This window comes from Cucurbita pepo, chromosome LG07 (genome assembly GCF_002806865.2).
Source record: "Cucurbita pepo subsp. pepo cultivar mu-cu-16 chromosome LG07, ASM280686v2, whole genome shotgun sequence".
Classification (NCBI taxonomy): domain Eukaryota; kingdom Viridiplantae; phylum Streptophyta; class Magnoliopsida; order Cucurbitales; family Cucurbitaceae; genus Cucurbita; species Cucurbita pepo.
The window spans coordinates 1,032,277-1,051,167 of record NC_036644.1 but is presented as its reverse complement, the minus strand read 5'-3'; the positions used below and the strand labels follow the sequence as shown (position 1 = coordinate 1,051,167).

Below are 18,891 nucleotides of genomic sequence, written 5' to 3'. Positions count from 1 at the left end.
TCCATCCTTCTTCAGGGGCGAGCATCCTTGCTGGCGCACTGCCTCATGTTTGGCTATTTGTAGTAGTTAAAGCACATCACTAGTAGATATTGTCTTATTTTGGGTTTTCCCTTCCGAGCTTCCCCTCAAGATTCTTAAAATGCGTATACTAGGGAGAGGTTTCAACATCCTTATAAAGAATGTCCCCAACTGATGTGAGATCTCACAATTCACGTTAGCACACCACCTCGTGTCTAGCTCTAATACCATTTATAACAGTCAAAGCTTATTGCTAGCCGATATTATTTTCTTTTGGGTTTTCCCTTTCGAACTTCTCCTCGAGAGTTTTAAAATGCGTCTGCTGGGAGAGAGGTTTCAACACCCTTATAAAAAAATGTTCCCAATTGATGTGGGATCTCACAGTTCATGCTAGCACACCGCCTCGTGTCCGGCTCTAATACTATTTATAACAATCCAAGCTCATCGCTAGCAGATATTGTTTCTTTGGACTTCTCCTTCTAGGCTTCCCCCAATATTTTAAAACACGTTCACTAGGAGAGGTTCCCACACCTTTTTAAATTAATATTTTGTTCCCGTATCAAACTAATATGGGATATCATAATTACCAACATAGAGACAATACACCATCACCTTAGAGTCAACGCCTAACATGGATTCAAGCCAAGCCTCGTGAAAATCAGACCGAAAGGTTGAATGTCAACCTCAAAAGTCCGAGCTAAATCCAATTTTTTTTTTTTTATAAATAAGAACACAATTAATTAAAAAATATATATATTAAAAAAAATCTACACGTTTAATGACTTGGAAATATTTTTAAAAAATTAAATAAATAATAAATAAAAAGTCATATAGGAGCCATTGAATGGCTGCTGGGTAACTGCATCCACCTAAGAAACGACCTAAATGCCCATATATGGACCCTGAATATATTTGCATGGAAAGTTGCAATTTGTTACCTACAAGTGGGGCCCACTCCCAACCACGCATTTCGACTGTCCGATCTTAAATGTAGCGCGTTGATTCGCTGGCCCACACGAAACCAACCATGTGGAACACCGCACCATAGCATTCACTCCCTGAGAAAAAAAGTTCGTCTCCTTCGCGGCCCAGCCAAAAGGCTTTGTGATCAGATTCAGATTGTTCCCCGCCTGAAACAAAATAAATAAATAAAACAAAAAGGAAACCGAAGCCGAAATTCTCGACCACGTCAAATCGTACCATCTAGCGCGTGCTTCTCACGCTCCAAAATTAATTTTAATTTTTTCATTCTCCTTTTATTCCCTAAGGTATTGAAGTTTTATGGAATGTCATTCATATTTCTATATAAATTAATTTATATGGAAAGATGAATTGTCATTTTTACCCTTTTATAAAAATTAATAAATTATTTTTTAAAAAAATAGAGGTTTGTTTCTTCCCCTCGATAAAGCAACTTCAGATCTTTTCTTCTTTCAGTCGATAAAGCAGCTTTGCTCCTTTCTTGATATCGGAGATGCCGTGTTGAAAGGTGAAGGCTTGCATCGAAGAGTCGAGAGCGTTAACCACCGGGAGTGTGAGAACCCACATGGGTTGAAGAGAAAACGAGCATTATTTGTAAGGGAGTAGAAACTTCTCACTAGTAGTGCGTTTTGAAAACGTTTAGGAGAATCTCGTGAGGAAAAGTCCAAACAAGATAATATCGGCTAACAGTGAATTAGGAAGATATTAGAAAAAGGGTTATTTTGGGCATTTCCATGTTACATTAATGGCAATTCATATTTGTTAGTTCATAAACTTCACTCATTTATTTATTTTATTTTGTTTTATTTTCCACCATGATTCTCTCTCATTTCCTTTTTCACCCTCTCTCTCTCTCTCGCTTTCAGTTTTCCACTATCTCTCTCTCTCTGTAATTCTCCGTCTCCGTTCGTTGTGCTTAGAAGAACTTTATCTTGTATTCATTTTGTGTTCTTCGCCATTGGAGACCTGTTAATCGTGCAAACTATACGCAATTTTTGTGTTTCCTTTTTTAATTTTGTGTTTCTTCGTAATATTCTGTACAATGAGCGAACCAGAGGAGAGGTTTTCCGGTTTAGATCCAGCGTTTGCGGGTAAGTTCTCAGTTTACAGTTTTGTTTTTTGGTTTTTTTCTTCATAAGGAGGTTGATGGATGTTCGTCTTTGCATTTAAGCGCTCTGCTGTATCAATGTCTTTGCACGTTCTTGGACGATGTCATTCACGCTGTCTGGCTTTTGGATTTTTGTTTTGGTTCTCTTTCTTTTTTTTTTTTTTTTTTTTTTTTTGCTTCCTCCCAAACAGTACCTCCATGTTCAATGCGGCTGTTTATCGACATTGTTTTTGTTGTGGAGTTTCTTCTTTTGGATCATCTTTATCGTAGGCGATTGCATTGCACGGTTATTTTGGTGGATGTAATTTTTTATTTTTGTTTGCCTGATTTTGTTCTTCACTTCTGCTGCTGTGTGCTTGGTCGAATGTATATTCTCAGTGAACGCATGAGCCATGCTTTTGTTTCAGGTTATAGTCTTGACTCTGGAAAATGCGGCAGCAAGATTAGTATGGAAAAGAAAAAGGAAATAATCCATGAGATTGCCCGGAAGTCCAAAGCCGCACCTGAAATCCTTAGGTCTCTTACTCGAAGTGATTTACTGGAGATCATCTGTGCTGAAATGGGGAAAGAAATGAACTACACTGGATATTCAAAATCTCAAATGATCGAGTACCTTTTGAAGCTGGTCTCTCAGAAATCCGACAGAAGTAATACTCATGCATCTTTACTAGACAAAGCTCAAACTGGCCACAAGAGGCCTCGAAACACGAACCGAACATCTGTTCAACTCTTGGATTCGAATAATACTTCCATGGAGATTGATGAGGAAAGTGTTGAAGTCAAACTTTGTCGGAATGTGGCTTGCAAAGCACCTCTAAATCCAGAGTTTGCTTTTTGCAAGAGATGTTCATGTTGCATTTGCCATTGTTACGATGATAACAAGGATCCAAGTCTTTGGCTGACCTGTGGCTCTGACCCTTCTAATGAGAACGATTCTTGTGGAATGTCATGTCATTTGGAGTGTGCCCTGAAGCATGAAAGGACTGGAATTGTGAAGAATGGTCTCTGTGAAAAATTAGATGGAAGTTTCTACTGCGTCTCTTGTGGAAAGATCAATGGATTGATGGGGTATGTCATAGTTTGCTCTCTTTTTCTCCTAAGTTAGCCTTTTGTAACTGAATTATTGATTGACTTGGATGCATCCTCCGAACATGACATAAAGGACAACCAAATCAATACAATAGAAATCCAACATGCAGGCTCTATATATACTGAATCTGATATATAAAGAAACCGAATTATTCTTGTCGATTCGCTAGCCACTTTGTGAGCTAATTATATCTACATTTGGGTTAGTTTATCAACTGATTAGAAAGTTGCTGATTTCAGAAGTTGGAGAAGACAACTGGTAAATGCAAAGGAGGCCAGAAGAGTGGATGCATTATGTCTAAGACTATCCTTGTGTCACAAGATTCTTGTAGGGACAAATCTATACAAAGAAGTGCACAAGACAGTGGAATTGGCCATGAATATGATGACAAATGAAGTGGGACCCTTAGATGAGGTTTGCTTGAGGATGGCAAGAGGCATTGTCAACCGGCTATCCTGTGGTGCGGAGGTCCAGAAGCTGTGTGCTTCTGCTGTGGAGGCCTTTGATTCCATGTGTTGTGTCCCTTGCGTGGATGGTATGCAAAAGAGAGAATCATTGGGTAAGTACATCACCTTTTTCAGAAATTTGAAGTGTGAATTGATGTTCTTTGTTCTTTAAAATTGATTGAAGTCAAATTTGATTAGGATGTGATGCTTAATTTCAATGTTAATTTGCACGATTACTTGGACATACTTGGTACTTGATTAATGTGAGTAATTTCATTAAGGTGAAGTGTTTTTGACAGACTGCGAGATCCTATTTGAAGATTCTTCACCTACCTCGGTGATGGTCGTGCTCCGATATGATGATCATATGTTAAGAGACTTCTTAGGCTGCAGGCTTTGGTATCGTAAAGCTAACATGGAGGATTATCCAGACCAGCCATCTTTCATTGCATTGAAGCCAGAAAAAAACTTTAAGATCACTGATCTTTCCCCTTCAACCGAGTACCACTGCAAGGTCTCTTTATTTAGTAGCACACAAGTTTTTGGTGTCTGGGAAGCGAAATGGGTCACGCCGAAATTATCGACGTCGCGTCCAGCTTTGGAGAAGCATAGAAATGGAGGAATTAAGAACACTAATCTACTTCATTCTCAGGAGGATTCAAAAAACAACCTGATTAATCTTCACTCATTGGATGGACTTGACAAGAGGAGGCTTTACAAATATCCCTCTCTAAAGAACTCAATCACTTCGATGAAATCGATATCAGTTTGTCCTTCAACACCTTGCAAATTAACCGAAACGCGCATCATGCTCGGTTTTAACTGCACAAGGCGAACTGAAGAGTCCGACTATGATTATTCTGTTAGAATGGTGAAATGGCTAGAGCATGAAGGCCACATTGACGTAGATTTTCGAGTCAAGTTCCTAACTTGGTTCAGCTTGAAAGCATCAGTGAAAGACCGAAGAGTTGTTAGTGCTTTTATCGACGCTTTGATCGACGACCCACCAAGCTTGGCGGGACAACTAAGCCACACCTTCATGGATGAGATCTTCTGTAACCAAAAACCAGTTCCCAAGCATGAATACTGCCATTGGATATGTCGTTAAAAGCTCAGGGTAGTGTAGTAGGGCTAATCTCTATATAGATTTGAACATAATTTTGGGTGAAGCAAGCGAAGCGTGTAGAGGCCATTTTGTGACAGACTGACCGTGTCGCTGATTTGGTTTGGCAGTTTCTCCTGAGCAATACACGTGAAGCTCCTCAGGTTTTACTTTCACTTCTGTACTTTCACATTCATTCAGATGCAAATTATTACGGTTCAACTTGTTGATGAAACAGGAAATTGTATAGAGCTTTGCTTCCATTTCCCTTCTCGGAGTTCACGTGGATTGGACTCGTTCATTGATGACTTGGATTGCCAAATGGCATCTTTCTGCACAAATGAAATTGCAGGAAAGTATTTCCTTTTATTGCTGAGAGGCTCATTAGTTTTTTGATTTGTTTTCATAATTATGTTCCAACCATTAGTTAGTTTTTTGGACAAACATTTATTATCAGAATATTACACGTAAATGAAAAAAAGAAACGAACTTCGGTGGAATAAGTATAATTTATGTAGGTGAAACTATCGGAGAATTCGAACTTTTGACCTATAGTCCATTAGGTGGCTCAGATATTGCTCTCTTGACCTTTCCTTGAGTATAATAGGCATGTTGTGGCCCATTTTGTTTAGCGTTTGATGAGATATTGGAGCTAATTAGTATTCAAGTCGTGCAAAAGGAAAGTGCAAGAAAAATGAATGAAGGTTGGTGTTTGGAGAGACAAATGAGGTAATGAAAACTTGGACAATAGTGTCTAGAGCGCAGCTGTATACCCAAATTTCATCTTGAGCTTTAGGCATGAGCACATACTTAAAACTATTATCTTGAGTAGGGACGTGTACGAGCATGATTGGTAAAGTCGACGACTAGATTTGATAATGCATGCAAGTGTCACCATAAAGGAACTCTCGACCTTAGACCAATCAAAAAGCTTGACAAATGTGCTAAGCTAACCATCCTGAAGGGACTTGTTATGGGTGAAGATTGGCGTTTGAAATGGGTGAAGATTGGCGTTTGAAGGGACTTGTTATTGTGAACAATAGTGTGTCTAGGTCAATGTGAAGTCCCACATCGGTTGGGGAGGAGAACAAATTATTTTTTTATAAAGGCGTAGAAACCTTGATGGGTTTTATAAAGGCCTAGAGAGTGAATTTATTGGACTAAACATCTGAGACCAACCATTTTTACTCCCAACTATCCAAGAACAATTACGTTCGTTTACCGAAACGCTAAAATGTTGTATGATCAGAGGGTCATGAGATTAGCTCGTAGAAGAATTCGTGCTTTGATTGATATTGCCATGGCTAAACTAGTTGCTTGAGCATTTGGGGTGAAATTTCTCGTCTCTTCCTCGCCTTTGATGATGGAACCATCGAAAATAAAAATAGCAGTTTTACCTTCCACAAAATTAAAAGCTTAACATAATCTTATATCAAATATTAATTTTATAAACTTGTGAATTTATGAGAGATCTAAAGTAAGATGAATAAATGTACCACTCAATCAATTTTATATGAACTGAAACTAATTTTGGAAAGAAAAAACTAATTTCAAAATATTTTCCAAATGATTGCAAACAGCCCCTTGTTATTACCTGTCTGGAGACTCCTCTAGTGGAGCTGAGGATTGCCTTTCCAACAAGAAGCTTGAATTGTAGGAATTATTAGAGGCACTTTTGCTAAAGGGAAACGACTCTGATGATGAATCTTTTCAGAACAGTCCGAACCACTCCAACCCGAAATGTTTCTTTCAGACAGGATTTGGAAAAGATTTTATGAACTGGGAATTCTGTAATAATGCGGATGATAGAATCAGATGACCGTCTGAGAACTTTTAAATTTCTTAATTTCCTTTTTGGGTTTGTTCTAATCTCAAGATTTACAAGAACTACAACTGAAATTGTGGCAAATCAACAGACATTGAATCGAAGACAAGGAAACGGAGAATTGAAGAACGCCTATAACTAAGAAACGCAGAAAATATAGATCCAATTCAAAGGCTTGTTCATAACCCGAACTATGAACTATCAGTTTCAGAGAAGGGAGATCTATTTTGGAAATGCATTGCAGGTAGAATTTCATCTCAGAAGCCAATTCAGCGTCTCAATCATTAGATAAATAAGGGAGATCAATCAGTGGTAACAGGAATGCACGAGAATGGAAGTGATAAACCTGATTAACTTGAGAGATGTTCTTCCAGCGTTGACCTCATACAGACCATGGAAGACATCGGCTTCATCACGATGATGATAGGCGTTCCAATGCCTCCCGGGCTTTGGATAATCGTGGCTCGATGTTCAACGCTTCTTCATATGCTTTCTTAGCTTCTCCTCTTAGTTTCTTCATTTCATAGCATTTCCCCAACCAACAATACGCATTCGCATTCTGACTCAGCGTCACAGACTCGGTCAAGTCAGCCAAAGCCGAGTCAACTACGGCTCGCCGATTCGTGGACATCTTCAACTCAGCTCGTTTGTACAACGCGTCGCCTCGCTCCTCGTTGCTGAGCGACTTAGCGGCGAGGGGCGACAAAGCCGTATCGAGTGATTCAAGAGCAGAGGTCTTGAATCCTTGAATATCGAGAGCCAAAGCCTTGAGGATGTGAGCAGCGGCATCCTTAGGATCGAGAGCGATCGCCTTATCGGCTTCCGCTACGACTTGTTCCGCCAACGACGTCGCCGATGAGCGCGACGGAGCAGATCTTGCTCGAGCGAGAAGCTGAGCGCCTCTCACGAAGTGGCGTTTGGATTCGACATCGGAACGAAAACGAAACCGAAGCTTCGCAAAGAATCTCTGTGGAATGTTGTGCATCGCCAAGAACATGACGACCATTACGAGGATGAGAGCAATTTGAAGAAGTATGTCCGCCACCATCTTTATAGACCTCTGAACTGCCTGTAATTTCTTTCACTCTGCTTCCAATCAATTCCGGGAAGTGGAAGAACACCGAATACGCTCGGAATCAGATCTGATCGGAGTTGAGGCGTGAATTTTGTGGAGGTTCCACCGTCGTCAGAGGGCGGCGCTTTTGGGTTCTAATTCTTGCACATCACCTCTACACCTACGAAAGCAAGAAATAACGAGTAAATATCATAAATTCGGTAGTTGTGTTCATTTAAATGGTGTGCTGCAAATTCACAAATTACTTCTTTACCCCTCGTGCTTGTAAATTGCGTTAATACCTATTTGAAATTATTAAAATCACATAAAATTAAATATTAAATTAATTTAAAATAATTAAAAAACATGTTTATACCAAATTGTCACTTTTATTAAATGTATTTGTATAAAGTTAATAAATCATTAAATTATTTGTTGAAATATGATCGCTGGCCCAATAGAGTCAAGCCCACTCATTTACGAGCCCTTGTATGTTTATATTAGTAGAGATTTTAGGAAAAAATACCGTGATATTTAGATATTTTAGAAAAAGATTTAGATTTGTTAGGTCTCGATCTCTAGTATAAATACCCCTCCAGCCTACTCGGTTTTCATCTCAACAATAAAAAGTAGTAGTATTCTACGAGTGTTTTGTATTCTCTTCTCGATTTGTGCTAATAAAGAGTGCGAGTGTTTGTTTTCATCCCAACAATATAAAGTAGTAGTATTCTACAGAGTGTCTTGTATTCTCTTCTCGATTGGTGCTAATAAAGAGTGCAAGTGTTTGTTACAGAGAGTTGTGTTCAACAATTTGGTATCAGAGCAATGCCCTAAACTTAGCCATGTCGATAGAATCCTCAAATATCGAACAAAGAATTGTGAGTCTCGAAGGTGTAGCCAAAAGTGACTAAAGTGTCGAACAAAGGGTGTACTTTGTTCGAGGGCTCCAGAGAAAGGAGTCGAGCCTCGATTAAAATTAGGCTATTCGAGAGCTCCATAAGCCTCAGAGGAGACTTATAAGGTACTTGTCCGAAGGGAGGATTGTTTTATTGGGAGTGAGTCCCACATTAGTTAATTTAGTGGAAGATCATGGGAAGTGAAGAATACTATCTCTACGAGACCTTTTGAGAAAGCCCAAAGCAAAGACATGAGACCTTATATTCAAAGTGAACAATATTGTACCATTGTGGAGAGTCGTGATTTCTAACATTATTAATGCGTCTTAGCTTATTATTGTAATAAATTAGAGTATATATTTAAACATTTAATCACGTAGTCAAAATATTATGTGTCATGCTCAAGTTGATATTTTAGTGAAAGCTATGTTATTCCTTTGTCACCCGTTCACTTTTTTTCACAAACAACTTTTCTCCTGGTCAACACTTTGACTTCTCGTATTGACTGGTCACGGTAGACAAACATTGTTGTCTTCAAAAGTAGAAGAAGGTCAAAAAGGGCAATGCTCGTACAATAGTAGAATGGTCCATTTGAGCTACTACTGATTTCCGCTCGAGATTCTTAGAGCTCTAAATAAAGGTCAAAGAAAGTAAAGGGTAAGAGATATGCAATAAATTGAATAAATAAGCTCGATAAAGTAAACATAGAGCTCCGCACTTAATTTTTAGTTTAGCGGAAAGCTAGCTCCCGTTTATATATTATAAATAAATAAATAATGAAAATAAGAGACCAAAATTATTGTTTTTTCTTATTTGTTTTTCCATTTAAAGAAAATATGGAATTGAAAGGAAAATATAAAAAAATGTCATTGAATTGTTTCTAAAAAAAACTAATAAAATTTAATAAATTGGAAATTGGAATGGCACAAGCATTGCCGCGATTTCTGTTCGCTGGACTATATTTGTACTCGATACCGCTTTTATCGACCGGCGGCGCCGCGACCCGACGCGGCATTTCGCGCGTGAAAACCACGCTCCACAACTATTGGCCAGAGTCTCTCGCTCTCTCTCTCTCTCTCTCTCTCCGTACTCGTAGTCGTCCTCTGTTCCCTCTTTGTTCTCATCTGAGTGTTCACAATTCTCTCTCGTCGGAGATTTTTCCCTCTTCGACTGAATCATTTGCTAGGGTTTTGGTCGATTATCAGAGAGAACGAGAAGTAATCTTCAGTTGTTATTGGCCATTTGTATGCTCATCGCATCAACCAGAAAATGAAGCTTAAGAAACGATCTGTCAGCGAGAAAGACATTTCCACTTTCCTTCCGAGGTAAGTGGTTCAATTTCGCTTGTTCTAAGATGAAAGAAGCAGTGGATCTCTTTGATTGTCTGAGGAATTAATTATTTTCCTAAATAATCATGCACGTACCTGTTCATGAGATTATATGCGGTGAATCTTTGTGTATCGAGTGATTTGTTTATTTGAGATTTCGTGTGTTGAACAGGTACTCTCCGACGACGGTGCTGACGTTGTTACAAGAAGTGTCACAAGTTTCGGAAGCTAAGCCGAAGATTGATTGGAACGAGATAGTTAAAAACACTTCGACCGGAATTTCTAATCCTCGGGAATATCAGATGCTATGGCGGCATTTGGCTTATCGTCATGCGTTGCTTCATAATTTGGAAGACGAGACAGCACCTTTGGTCAGTGGAAGTTAATTTTCTAGTTTTTCCGTTTGATTTGTCTATGTTTCTACACTTTTATTAATTCCTGCAATTTGACAATTGCTAACAGGAAGATGACAGTGACTTGGAGTGCGAATTGGAGCCGTTTCCATCGTTCAGCTGCGAAACTTCGACGGAGGCTGCGGCGTGTGCGAAGGTAAGTAGATTAAATCCACAAACGCTCTTCCATTCTCAATCATTGTTTTCATTATTCTCCTCATATGTTGGACCTTAGCATGCTTGGTTGAAAAATCCTTTACCAATAATTTCTTTTGCACATACAACACATTCGCTCTCATATGCCAATTATCTTTTTCAATTGTCATCAAGTGAGGCTTTAACTGTCTTGAGGACAGAAAAGTCGAAAATTTGGAAGAGCTATGGCATAGTAATGCTTTTAAGAGGCTATTCACAATCTCAAATGCATTGAAATGGGTGAGAACTTGATCGTGGGGAGTAGAATAAACTCGATTACAATGAAGTTTTTAATTGGAAACAATGTCAAATTTATAATTCTAACATCGTCATCAATTTCGTCGGTATAGTTTTTGGTTAAGGCTGTTGTCATGTTGACCTTTTAATCTAATTAGACTTGCTGTGTAGATTAAGATCTGTTTTTAATGGCTTGTTATGTCATTTGGCTTGGTAGTTTTTAGTTTAAAGTCTGTGAGATCAACTTAATGTATGGATAATTACTTCTTTCAGGTATTTATCGCTTCTGGTTCTTCAAGTCACTTGAGCCTTCCAAGCAGTAGCACAATAGAGGCTCCATTAACTATTAACCTACCAAGAAGTTACATGGCTGGGGTTCAGTTCGAAGATGCAGACCCTGCTTGCTCTATAAGAGGTGCGAGCATCACAGTGCCTGTTTCTGTTCAGCGACAGCCGGTCCTTACCCCACCATCTGCCGAAGGATTGACCACAAATGGATCAACGTATGGCAATAATGCATCTCGAAGGAAAAGAAAACCTTGGTCCGAGGCAGAGGATCTTGAGTTGATGGCTGCAGTGAAGAAATGCGGTGAAGGGAATTGGGCAAACATCTTACGTGGTGACTTCTTGAGCGATCGAACTGCTTCACAGCTATCTCAGGTCTTTTTCTTGTTTTTCACCATTACTTATGTGTCGGTAGCGAAGCATGCTTTAGGGACTGTTCATGTATTTATCTCTCTTTTTCATTACTGAAAAAACTATTACCATCTCTCTTTTGTCTGATAAATTCTTAGTTTGTTAGCTTCTCGCATTGCCTCAAGTTTATAGCATTTTTAGGGAAATGTTCCTGTCCCATATTATTCCTATGCTCTGCAATCTGCATAGTTTCATTATTCAGCTCTGCATGTCTTGTATTTTTCTCCATCATCATTCAACTGACATATGTATTGTAGTCTTTTCTATCTTAACACCCTGGATCGTGTAGCAAAAGTGTCATCTTTGTGTGTGCTTTCCTCCGTGGATTGTTGTCATCGACATCTTTTTGTCAACTAGGTATCTTTTTTTTTCTTAAAAAAAAAGTTAATTTTTCAATTTTTTTTTTAATGTTTCATGTTTTGACGGAGGTAGTGCATATCTAACTTTTCACCATCTCATTTTTCTTCTTTGGGTGGGGGGTGGGGAATCTAGGAAGAAAATATCATCAAAGTGGGACAATAATAGGACAACCTCTGAGTATCTTGGTTAGAAGCTTGATGGTTAGATTGTGCTAATGACAGTAATACAGTGGCACGCAAATAAAAACTTTAAAGCTTAAGCATTATTGTAGGGGTCAGAATATTCCTATCAGAAAGAAGGTCTGGTCTTAACATGAAGTCAAATTTCCCATTTCATTCTATTCCTTACTCTTACACTTGGTATTTTATTAACTTTAGGAGACAAATTTGAGAGACCGTTCCACCGAACCTTCTATTCGTCTTAGTTTTGTAACCATTAGTTTCTATCAACAAATGAGAAGTGAGCGAAAAGTGAAAATGAAACATCTTATGAGGTCCAGTAGTGCACACTGCTATTATGATTTCTTATTATCACCATGACTTGTTGCAGCATGTATATATTTCAGAGAGGAGACTATACCTATTTGTAATATCACCCTCACCAACCTCCCATACAACCACCCTAAGGTTCCGAATAACTTGAATAGATGGAGAACTAAAGTCCACCCGTTCGGCTTATTCTTTCAACCTTAACGGCTGGCAATTTGGATTAAGAAACCAATAGCAATTTTTTTTTTGTAACCTCCTGTAGTGCTTGATAATTTGACATCCCATCTCTTTTTGTACTTCTCTCTTGGTAATTGAAACTTTTCTTATGTATAAAAGAGAAATGCCAGTCTAGGTTCATCATGGATGTATACAATATTCCTCATTACAATGCTTCCCTCATTGTACAAAACGGTTCAAATTTGTTTGCTATCTTTGTGTGAAGTTACAACATTGCTTAGTAATTAATTTTTCATAAAAGTTCTTGTTCCCATTGGTCCATTTATAACTCCCAAAATCAAGTTGATTGTGGCAATATTTTCTTTCTCGAAATCTTAACATGCTGCATTACCTTCTATTTTACATTTCTCATTTTGTTTAGTCACGCCAATGCTGCTTAACCATGACTTCCAAGATACATTAAAATGAAGCAACCAACCACAATCGATTGTCCGTTGTCTTCTAGTCAGGCCAGAATCTGGGTTCGACCCAGTTGACCCGGGTTCAAATCCCGGCAGCGGAGTCTTTTGTAGAGAAATTCTTACAATTCTTTCAAATTTACTATGTAATTGGTTTGTCATGTCTTTTCTGTAGCCTGTATCAGCCATGTAACCTATGCTCAACTCTCCCAACTCCAATTAATGATTATCTCGTCTCTGGAATATAATCCAATTCTTTGGTCCTGTAGAGATGGGCAATTATTAAAAAGAGACACGGAAATTTGAATGTGGGAGCCAACACGGCTGGTACACAGCTATCCGAGGTGCAGCTGGCAGCTCGTCATGCAATGTCTTTAGCTCTTGATAGGCCAGTTGGTAGCTTGAAAGCAGCTCGAATAAGTGGCTCAGGTAACTACTATCTTCTATAGGTGAAATTTTAGCTCTCTATTTCAAATTTAAGAAAATGGGCTAATCTCTAAAAAATTATTGAATATATATGCATTTTATATAGAGTGTATTATAGATTATATTTTTATACTGTTAAAGTAGGGTTTATCACATCCTCATCAGTCTGTTAACTCTATTATGCGACTATGAGATGTGGTTCATGCGTTTGAGAAGAAATGTCTTATTTGAAACAGTTCATGTTTAGGGTCACATGAGTTTCTTCAGCTACTTGACTTTGATGGATGTGTATGTCTAATGATTAATGTTTGTGAAACTAAGATTTGATTCCTTCTGCTGTTAATGCAACAAGTTTCTGATGTTTCTCATTTTTACAATTTCAATGTTTTTTTTTTTTTTTTCTCATTTTCCAAATGGCCAGCCAGTACAAATACGATAGGTAATGGTAGCTCGCTTGCTCCCGTTGCCTCGTCTGAACAAGTGCAAGATAAATTACATCAAAGCCCTACTCATACAAAACCACATCCAGTTGGATCATCAAGTCTAACAGCCAAAGCTCAAGTTACCGCATCCAAGAAGATGATTCCTAAGTCTTCTTTTGATTCAGACTGTATTGTTAGAGCTGCTGCTGTTGCTGCTGGAGCTCGCATTGCTTCACCGGCAGATGCTGCATCTTTACTCAAGGCTGCTCAGTCAAAGAATGCCATCCATATAATGGCCAAAGTCCCTGCTTCAACCAAAACACCCACTCCTGCCCGGGGGCCAAACCATTTAGAAGCTCATCCTAGTATTAAGACCACCACCCTTCCCAATACTTCTGCAGTCATGCCATCTGTGACTCACGGCGGGGGCCCTGTGAAGATCACGTCTTCAACAACTGCTACATTATCGAGTGTGCCAACGGACCAGAATATTTCTGTAGCCTCTGTCACAGCAGCTGCTAATCCATTGTCAGAAAAGGAAACCAAGACAACAGAAGAAACTAGAGGTCTTGGTTTAGGTGGTGTGCAGGCCACAGCCCAAAAGGATTGTCGTTCCAGGCAATCGATATCTGAGAGAGTTCAAGAAGAAAAGCCAGCTGACTTAGGACCACCTTTGAAAAGGCAAGCTACTGAGAGTAGTAATTGCAGTAGCTCACAGAACACGTCAACAGCCGATGTTGATATTAAAGTTGAAACTGGCAATCAGGTAGAAGAGAGACAAAACAGTAATACGAGTGTGATTCCCGGTTCCTCGAATCAGCAAGGAATCGCAAATCAGTCACAGGTTGAGAGAATGAAACCGCAGGATATGGACATCGACAATGATGGAAAGGATAGGCCAATCATGAAAACAGATGGACGTAGCGAAAATTCAGTGCACAAGGAGGCTGCAAGTGAGATTTCGAAGGGAAACACCAAGGATACGAACTAAATCTATCCTACCCCAGATGAAGAGAACAATTCTCTTCAGTTGTCGTACACGTGTTCTCGGAGATTTTCCTGTCAAGTTTATCACCAAGCATAGTGAATTCATCGTTTTCGCAACGAGCTGCGATGGCCCCCCCTCTTTGCTAGAAGTGCTAGCTATTCATTTGATATATCCTCTGCTTGCTTCAACTTGCATCCTCCACTGTAATCATGGAGAAGCAGCATCCATTTGACCTGACTGTACCTGTATTTATTTTGATTTGTTCTTCAATTCTTGTTTCAAGTGTTTCTAACTACAAAATTTTCTGCCTCATGACTGATACATGTCAAGATCTGAACTCGGGGTTCGCTGTTCTGTTCATATGCTAACACGGAAAACTTGGTATCGTTTCTTTGAGTTGAGTTCAAATTTAGTTCAAATTTAGGTGCAAGTTCTCCAACAAGATGTTTATTTTGTTGCTTTTGTTGCATTTGTTACTGTAAATGTAGATAAGAGGTCAAACAATACAAATAATTCATGCAACAATTGTCATAATTCGACAATTTGATGGTAGTTAACATAAACCATCAACTAAGATAAGAGTCGGACTAAGATAAGAGGTCAAAAATTCAAATCTCCACTTTCAAAAGTTGTTAGAACTTAGAGGTCAAATATTCACACTTCACAATGAAGTATTCACACTTCACAATGAAGGCGTATGTATATATATAAAGAATATTACATTGAATAGGGAGGGATTTACACAGGCTGCACAACTGTGTTACTATGTGCAACAAATTTTACAAATGAGGTCACCATATACAGCAACGTTTAAATGAACCAAACCCACTCAGATCACACAATGCATACATACAAATGAGTCACTATTTACAGCAACGTTCAGATCAATTAAAGTTAATTCACTTCAAAGAATTACACCATACCTCCACTTCCACCTCTTTTTTAATGCTCTTTTTCTCCAAGCCTCGGCTGCTTGGCTCAACCCTTTCCTCCTTTCTCCCTTCCATATTTACAAAGGAGTCTCCAAGTATTTACATCCCATTTTAACAAGCTTCATCCCACATCACTCTTCTTAAGAGCATGCTCAAAGGAATGGAAAAGATTCGACCTGCACAACCTGCACCCACTGATTGGAATCAATGGATACAATCTTTTCATCCAATTTGCTTCTTAGTTGTATATCAAACGAAGCCAGAATAGATACACTTTTACAATCTTTTTTCTTTTTCTTTTTTCCATATTTTTGTAATTTTTGAATAGCTAAAGATCACAGAATGCTCTTTCTTCTTGGAACAGGGCATTAGCATTCGATGCGTACAGCAATTATAAACCCTGTGCATCAGCAGCTCTGAAGAGAGGACAGCCATTGTTCCATATATTTCTTGCTCTCTGCTCCATCAAAAAGTGCAGTGCAGACAAAATCAGCTTAGAACAGACATAAAGCAACCAAAAAAGAAATTTCACATGTAACTAACTACTACTATTTAGTATTATTCACATTGGCCAGAAGAACAATCATGTAATATGAAAGGCAGATGAAATCAATCAGAACAAGCAAACTGTGAATATTGCTGTAAAGGCTCAAAACAAATAGAATATAGTTCTCTGAAGTTATATATTGAGAGTCTCTGTACGAACAAGGTGTATGAGAAATTTCCAAACTGAAAGGGTTGAGTTTGATTCTATCATTCTATATTTGTCATTATATCAGGATATATGTCTATTTGCTACCTCACTTACACATATAGAGAATAAATTAAACTACTGGATTGGTTTGAAGGGTTAAAATCACTTTTCACCTAATGGCTCCTACATGTCCTCCGGAGATTCTTTACTTAACACCAGAAATCGTAACTAGCATTCGAGAGATCTTTGCTCACTACATAAATGTACATAGTGTTATGCTAGCTCTGCTACAAGAAGTGCAAATAAGGATCTGATGCCATCCTTTTCTTGGAAAAAAGGATAGATCACTCAGTTGTTCTTTGATTTGCTGATATTTTCTAATGCCCAACTGTCAAGATTTACTAAACTGAGGGTGTCGCATTTCAACCTATTGAGAATGTGTCAAGAAGAATTTTTTCCTAGAAATTAAGTTCAGAAAAGGAAATAGCATCATCTTCCTAAAAATAGATGAGTCTGTGGATATGAGACAACAGCTAAATTACATAAAAGATTTTTCATTCTTTCGAATATGGCTACGTGAACTGATGTCCGACATTTGGGGTATAAGTTGATTCTAGATTATGAAATTAAGCTATCAGGGGATATGTATGAAGTTCTTGGGTTCACTATACACGAAAGAGAACTATAAGAATATTTTGGAAGGCAAAAGAAATAACTAACACCCAACCCCAATCCAAATGCAAGCATGGAAGAAGCAACTCTTACCTGCAGAAAAGCTATCGTTGATGTTCCCAGCAGCACTTAGGATACTGTTCTTTGTTTCATCCACAAAATCATTGTAAACGCGTCCATAACATGGAACCAGTACTGCAAAACTGTTGTCTGTTTCATCATCGCTCTGGAATCCAGGTCCATGGGGTTCTGACCATCCAATTGACCAATCCGAATCATCAGATTCTGACCCTGAAACACATCCTCCATCAGATGGAACAAGAACAATGTCGTATTCCCTATCAATTTTCCTTTCTTCTCGACTATGCCATTTCCGCCTCACCCTTCTAGACGACGATGATATGTTGGCACCATTTGCTAAAGGAAATTTTAGAGTATCCGGTTCCCGAATGACTGTATCTAGTGAAGCATTAAAAGCGGATCCATTAGAGGTTCGAGGTTCTTTATGCTTCCCGCTCCACGACCACCAGGAGAGTTGGGGAAATGCCACAGACATGTGTGAATTCAATTTTCTTTACTAATGAATAAGTCTCTCCAATGAAAAACACGCTAATTACAGGTAGATTCCAAGGCCAGGGTTGTGAAATGGAGCAGTTTTTTTTCCTGTCAAGGATAGAAGAAAATGATCAACTACATCTCGGAACGACAAAAAGAAAAATTGCTGCAATCATAGATTGTACAAGTTAGCAAAAAGAAGAAACTAACAAGTAAATTCCATAGCACGTAATGTAGCATAGATTAAAGAATAGAGTCTTGAATGTATCCAAAGGATCCAGCAAGCTCAGGAAGGAAAAAACTACGAAAGAAGGGAGATATAATGGACTCTGTTCCACCTTACTTCACGCCTTAAAATACAAAATTCTTCAAGATTTTTAGCAGAAAAACATGACAAAACAGGCAACGACACAATTTTCTAAGTCCAATTCGCGTGGCAATCCAGGTAGAAGCTTTAGCAGAATTGGAAATAGACAAATCAAAACAATAACCATTACCTATAAACTACCTTGACAAGATCGAGCTGTAACCAAAAAAGGAAACACGGCTTTACTAAATTTATCTCCCACAAAGTTCACAATTAAGGCCGACAACGATCTTTCTTCCCATTTTTAATTTGAGAGATTGCTTCTACTCAAGAGGTTGGCAAGATCAAGAGAACCTATATTACAATATTGTTCCTATTTTAAAAAATGATGNAAAAAAAAAAAAAAAAAAAAAAAAAAAAAAAAAAAAAAAAAAAAAAAAAAAAAAAAAAAAAAAAAGCAATCGCGTTCTCTTGTTAGGTTTCAGACTCATTCAAGCACCGAAAATTTAAACAAACAAACAAATACCTCTAAATCCTTAGAACTCATAAATTCCAAACACAGACAGAAACTTAAATCAATCTCTTCCTGAAGCAACCTCCTCCCGCTAGTAATTGACTTTCCGAAAACTTGCTTTTCAAACATTGCAGCCGAAAGTAACAAAAAGGAATCCAGGATTGTTGCGCAGAATGATCCAAACACACAATCTATAGCGATAAGGCAAAAATTTAAAGCTAAAGAAACATAGAAAGAGCTATAATACCTTAACGAACAAACCTCAAAGCAAAACCTCCAATGGCTACGGTCTTCTGCAAATGGACGATTCAGAGGCCGACGAATTCAAATTGAACACCGAAAATTTCAGCCAACTGATCGTCAAAATTGAAGAAGTTAAAGATGAAACGCTTTTTCGATACAGTCGGATCCGTCGATGCTTCTCCAATAATCATTTGACACCAATCAAATTTCATATATTAAATATAAATTACGTTTACGTGGTGAGAAAGGCTGAAAGAGGAGGACTTTATCCTCTGCAAAAAACGAGC

General features: G+C 38.4%; 4 protein-coding genes across 8 annotated transcripts; 2 read left to right on the top strand and 2 right to left on the bottom strand.

Annotated features, from left to right (window-relative positions):
* Positions 1-1,830: 1,830 nt before the first annotated feature.
* On the top strand, positions 1,831-5,254 carry LOC111798214 (VIN3-like protein 2). 3 transcript variants are annotated; one of them, XR_002815673.1, is made up of 5 exons: positions 1,831-2,090; positions 2,515-3,175; positions 3,437-3,756; positions 3,931-4,909; positions 4,984-5,254. XR_002815673.1 is itself a non-coding variant. In XM_023681226.1 (4 exons), exons 1-4 carry the CDS (start codon positions 2,042-2,044, stop codon positions 4,749-4,751), a joined length of 1,839 nt encoding a protein of 612 aa, XP_023536994.1. In that variant the 5' UTR covers positions 1,831-2,041; the 3' UTR covers positions 4,752-5,254. The 3 variants fall into 3 exon arrangements, 2 of the variants coding, with proteins under 2 accessions (XP_023536994.1, XP_023536993.1); XM_023681226.1 differs by having other exon boundaries at positions 3,943-5,254; XM_023681225.1 differs by having other exon boundaries at positions 3,931-5,254.
* A 1,728-nt stretch (positions 5,255-6,982) lies between these two features.
* Positions 6,983-7,618, bottom strand: LOC111798743. The gene has a single exon (XM_023682067.1). The coding sequence runs from the start codon at positions 7,616-7,618 to the stop codon at positions 6,983-6,985; it is 636 nt and encodes a 211-aa protein (XP_023537835.1).
* A 1,877-nt stretch (positions 7,619-9,495) lies between these two features.
* On the top strand, positions 9,496-15,083 carry LOC111798213. Its single transcript, XM_023681224.1, has 6 exons — positions 9,496-9,845; positions 10,021-10,219; positions 10,311-10,397; positions 10,946-11,332; positions 13,121-13,280; positions 13,699-15,083. The coding sequence occupies exons 1-6, from the start codon at positions 9,790-9,792 to the stop codon at positions 14,688-14,690; spliced, it is 1,881 nt and encodes a 626-aa protein (XP_023536992.1). The 5' UTR covers positions 9,496-9,789; the 3' UTR covers positions 14,691-15,083.
* Positions 15,084-15,326: 243 nt separating this feature from the next.
* Positions 15,327-18,806, bottom strand: LOC111798013. 3 transcript variants are annotated; one of them, XM_023680952.1, is made up of 3 exons: positions 18,609-18,806; positions 17,079-17,648; positions 15,327-16,076 (listed from the first exon to the last, which is right to left on the bottom strand). In XM_023680952.1, the coding sequence occupies exons 2-3, from the start codon at positions 17,539-17,541 to the stop codon at positions 16,027-16,029; spliced, it is 513 nt and encodes a 170-aa protein (XP_023536720.1). In that variant the 5' UTR covers positions 17,542-17,648; positions 18,609-18,806; the 3' UTR covers positions 15,327-16,026. The 3 variants fall into 3 exon arrangements, with proteins under 3 accessions (XP_023536720.1, XP_023536722.1, XP_023536721.1); XM_023680954.1 differs by having other exon boundaries at positions 18,623-18,805; XM_023680953.1 differs by lacking the exon at positions 18,609-18,806 and adding an exon at positions 17,751-17,983.
* Between the last annotated feature and the right edge of the window lie 85 nt (positions 18,807-18,891).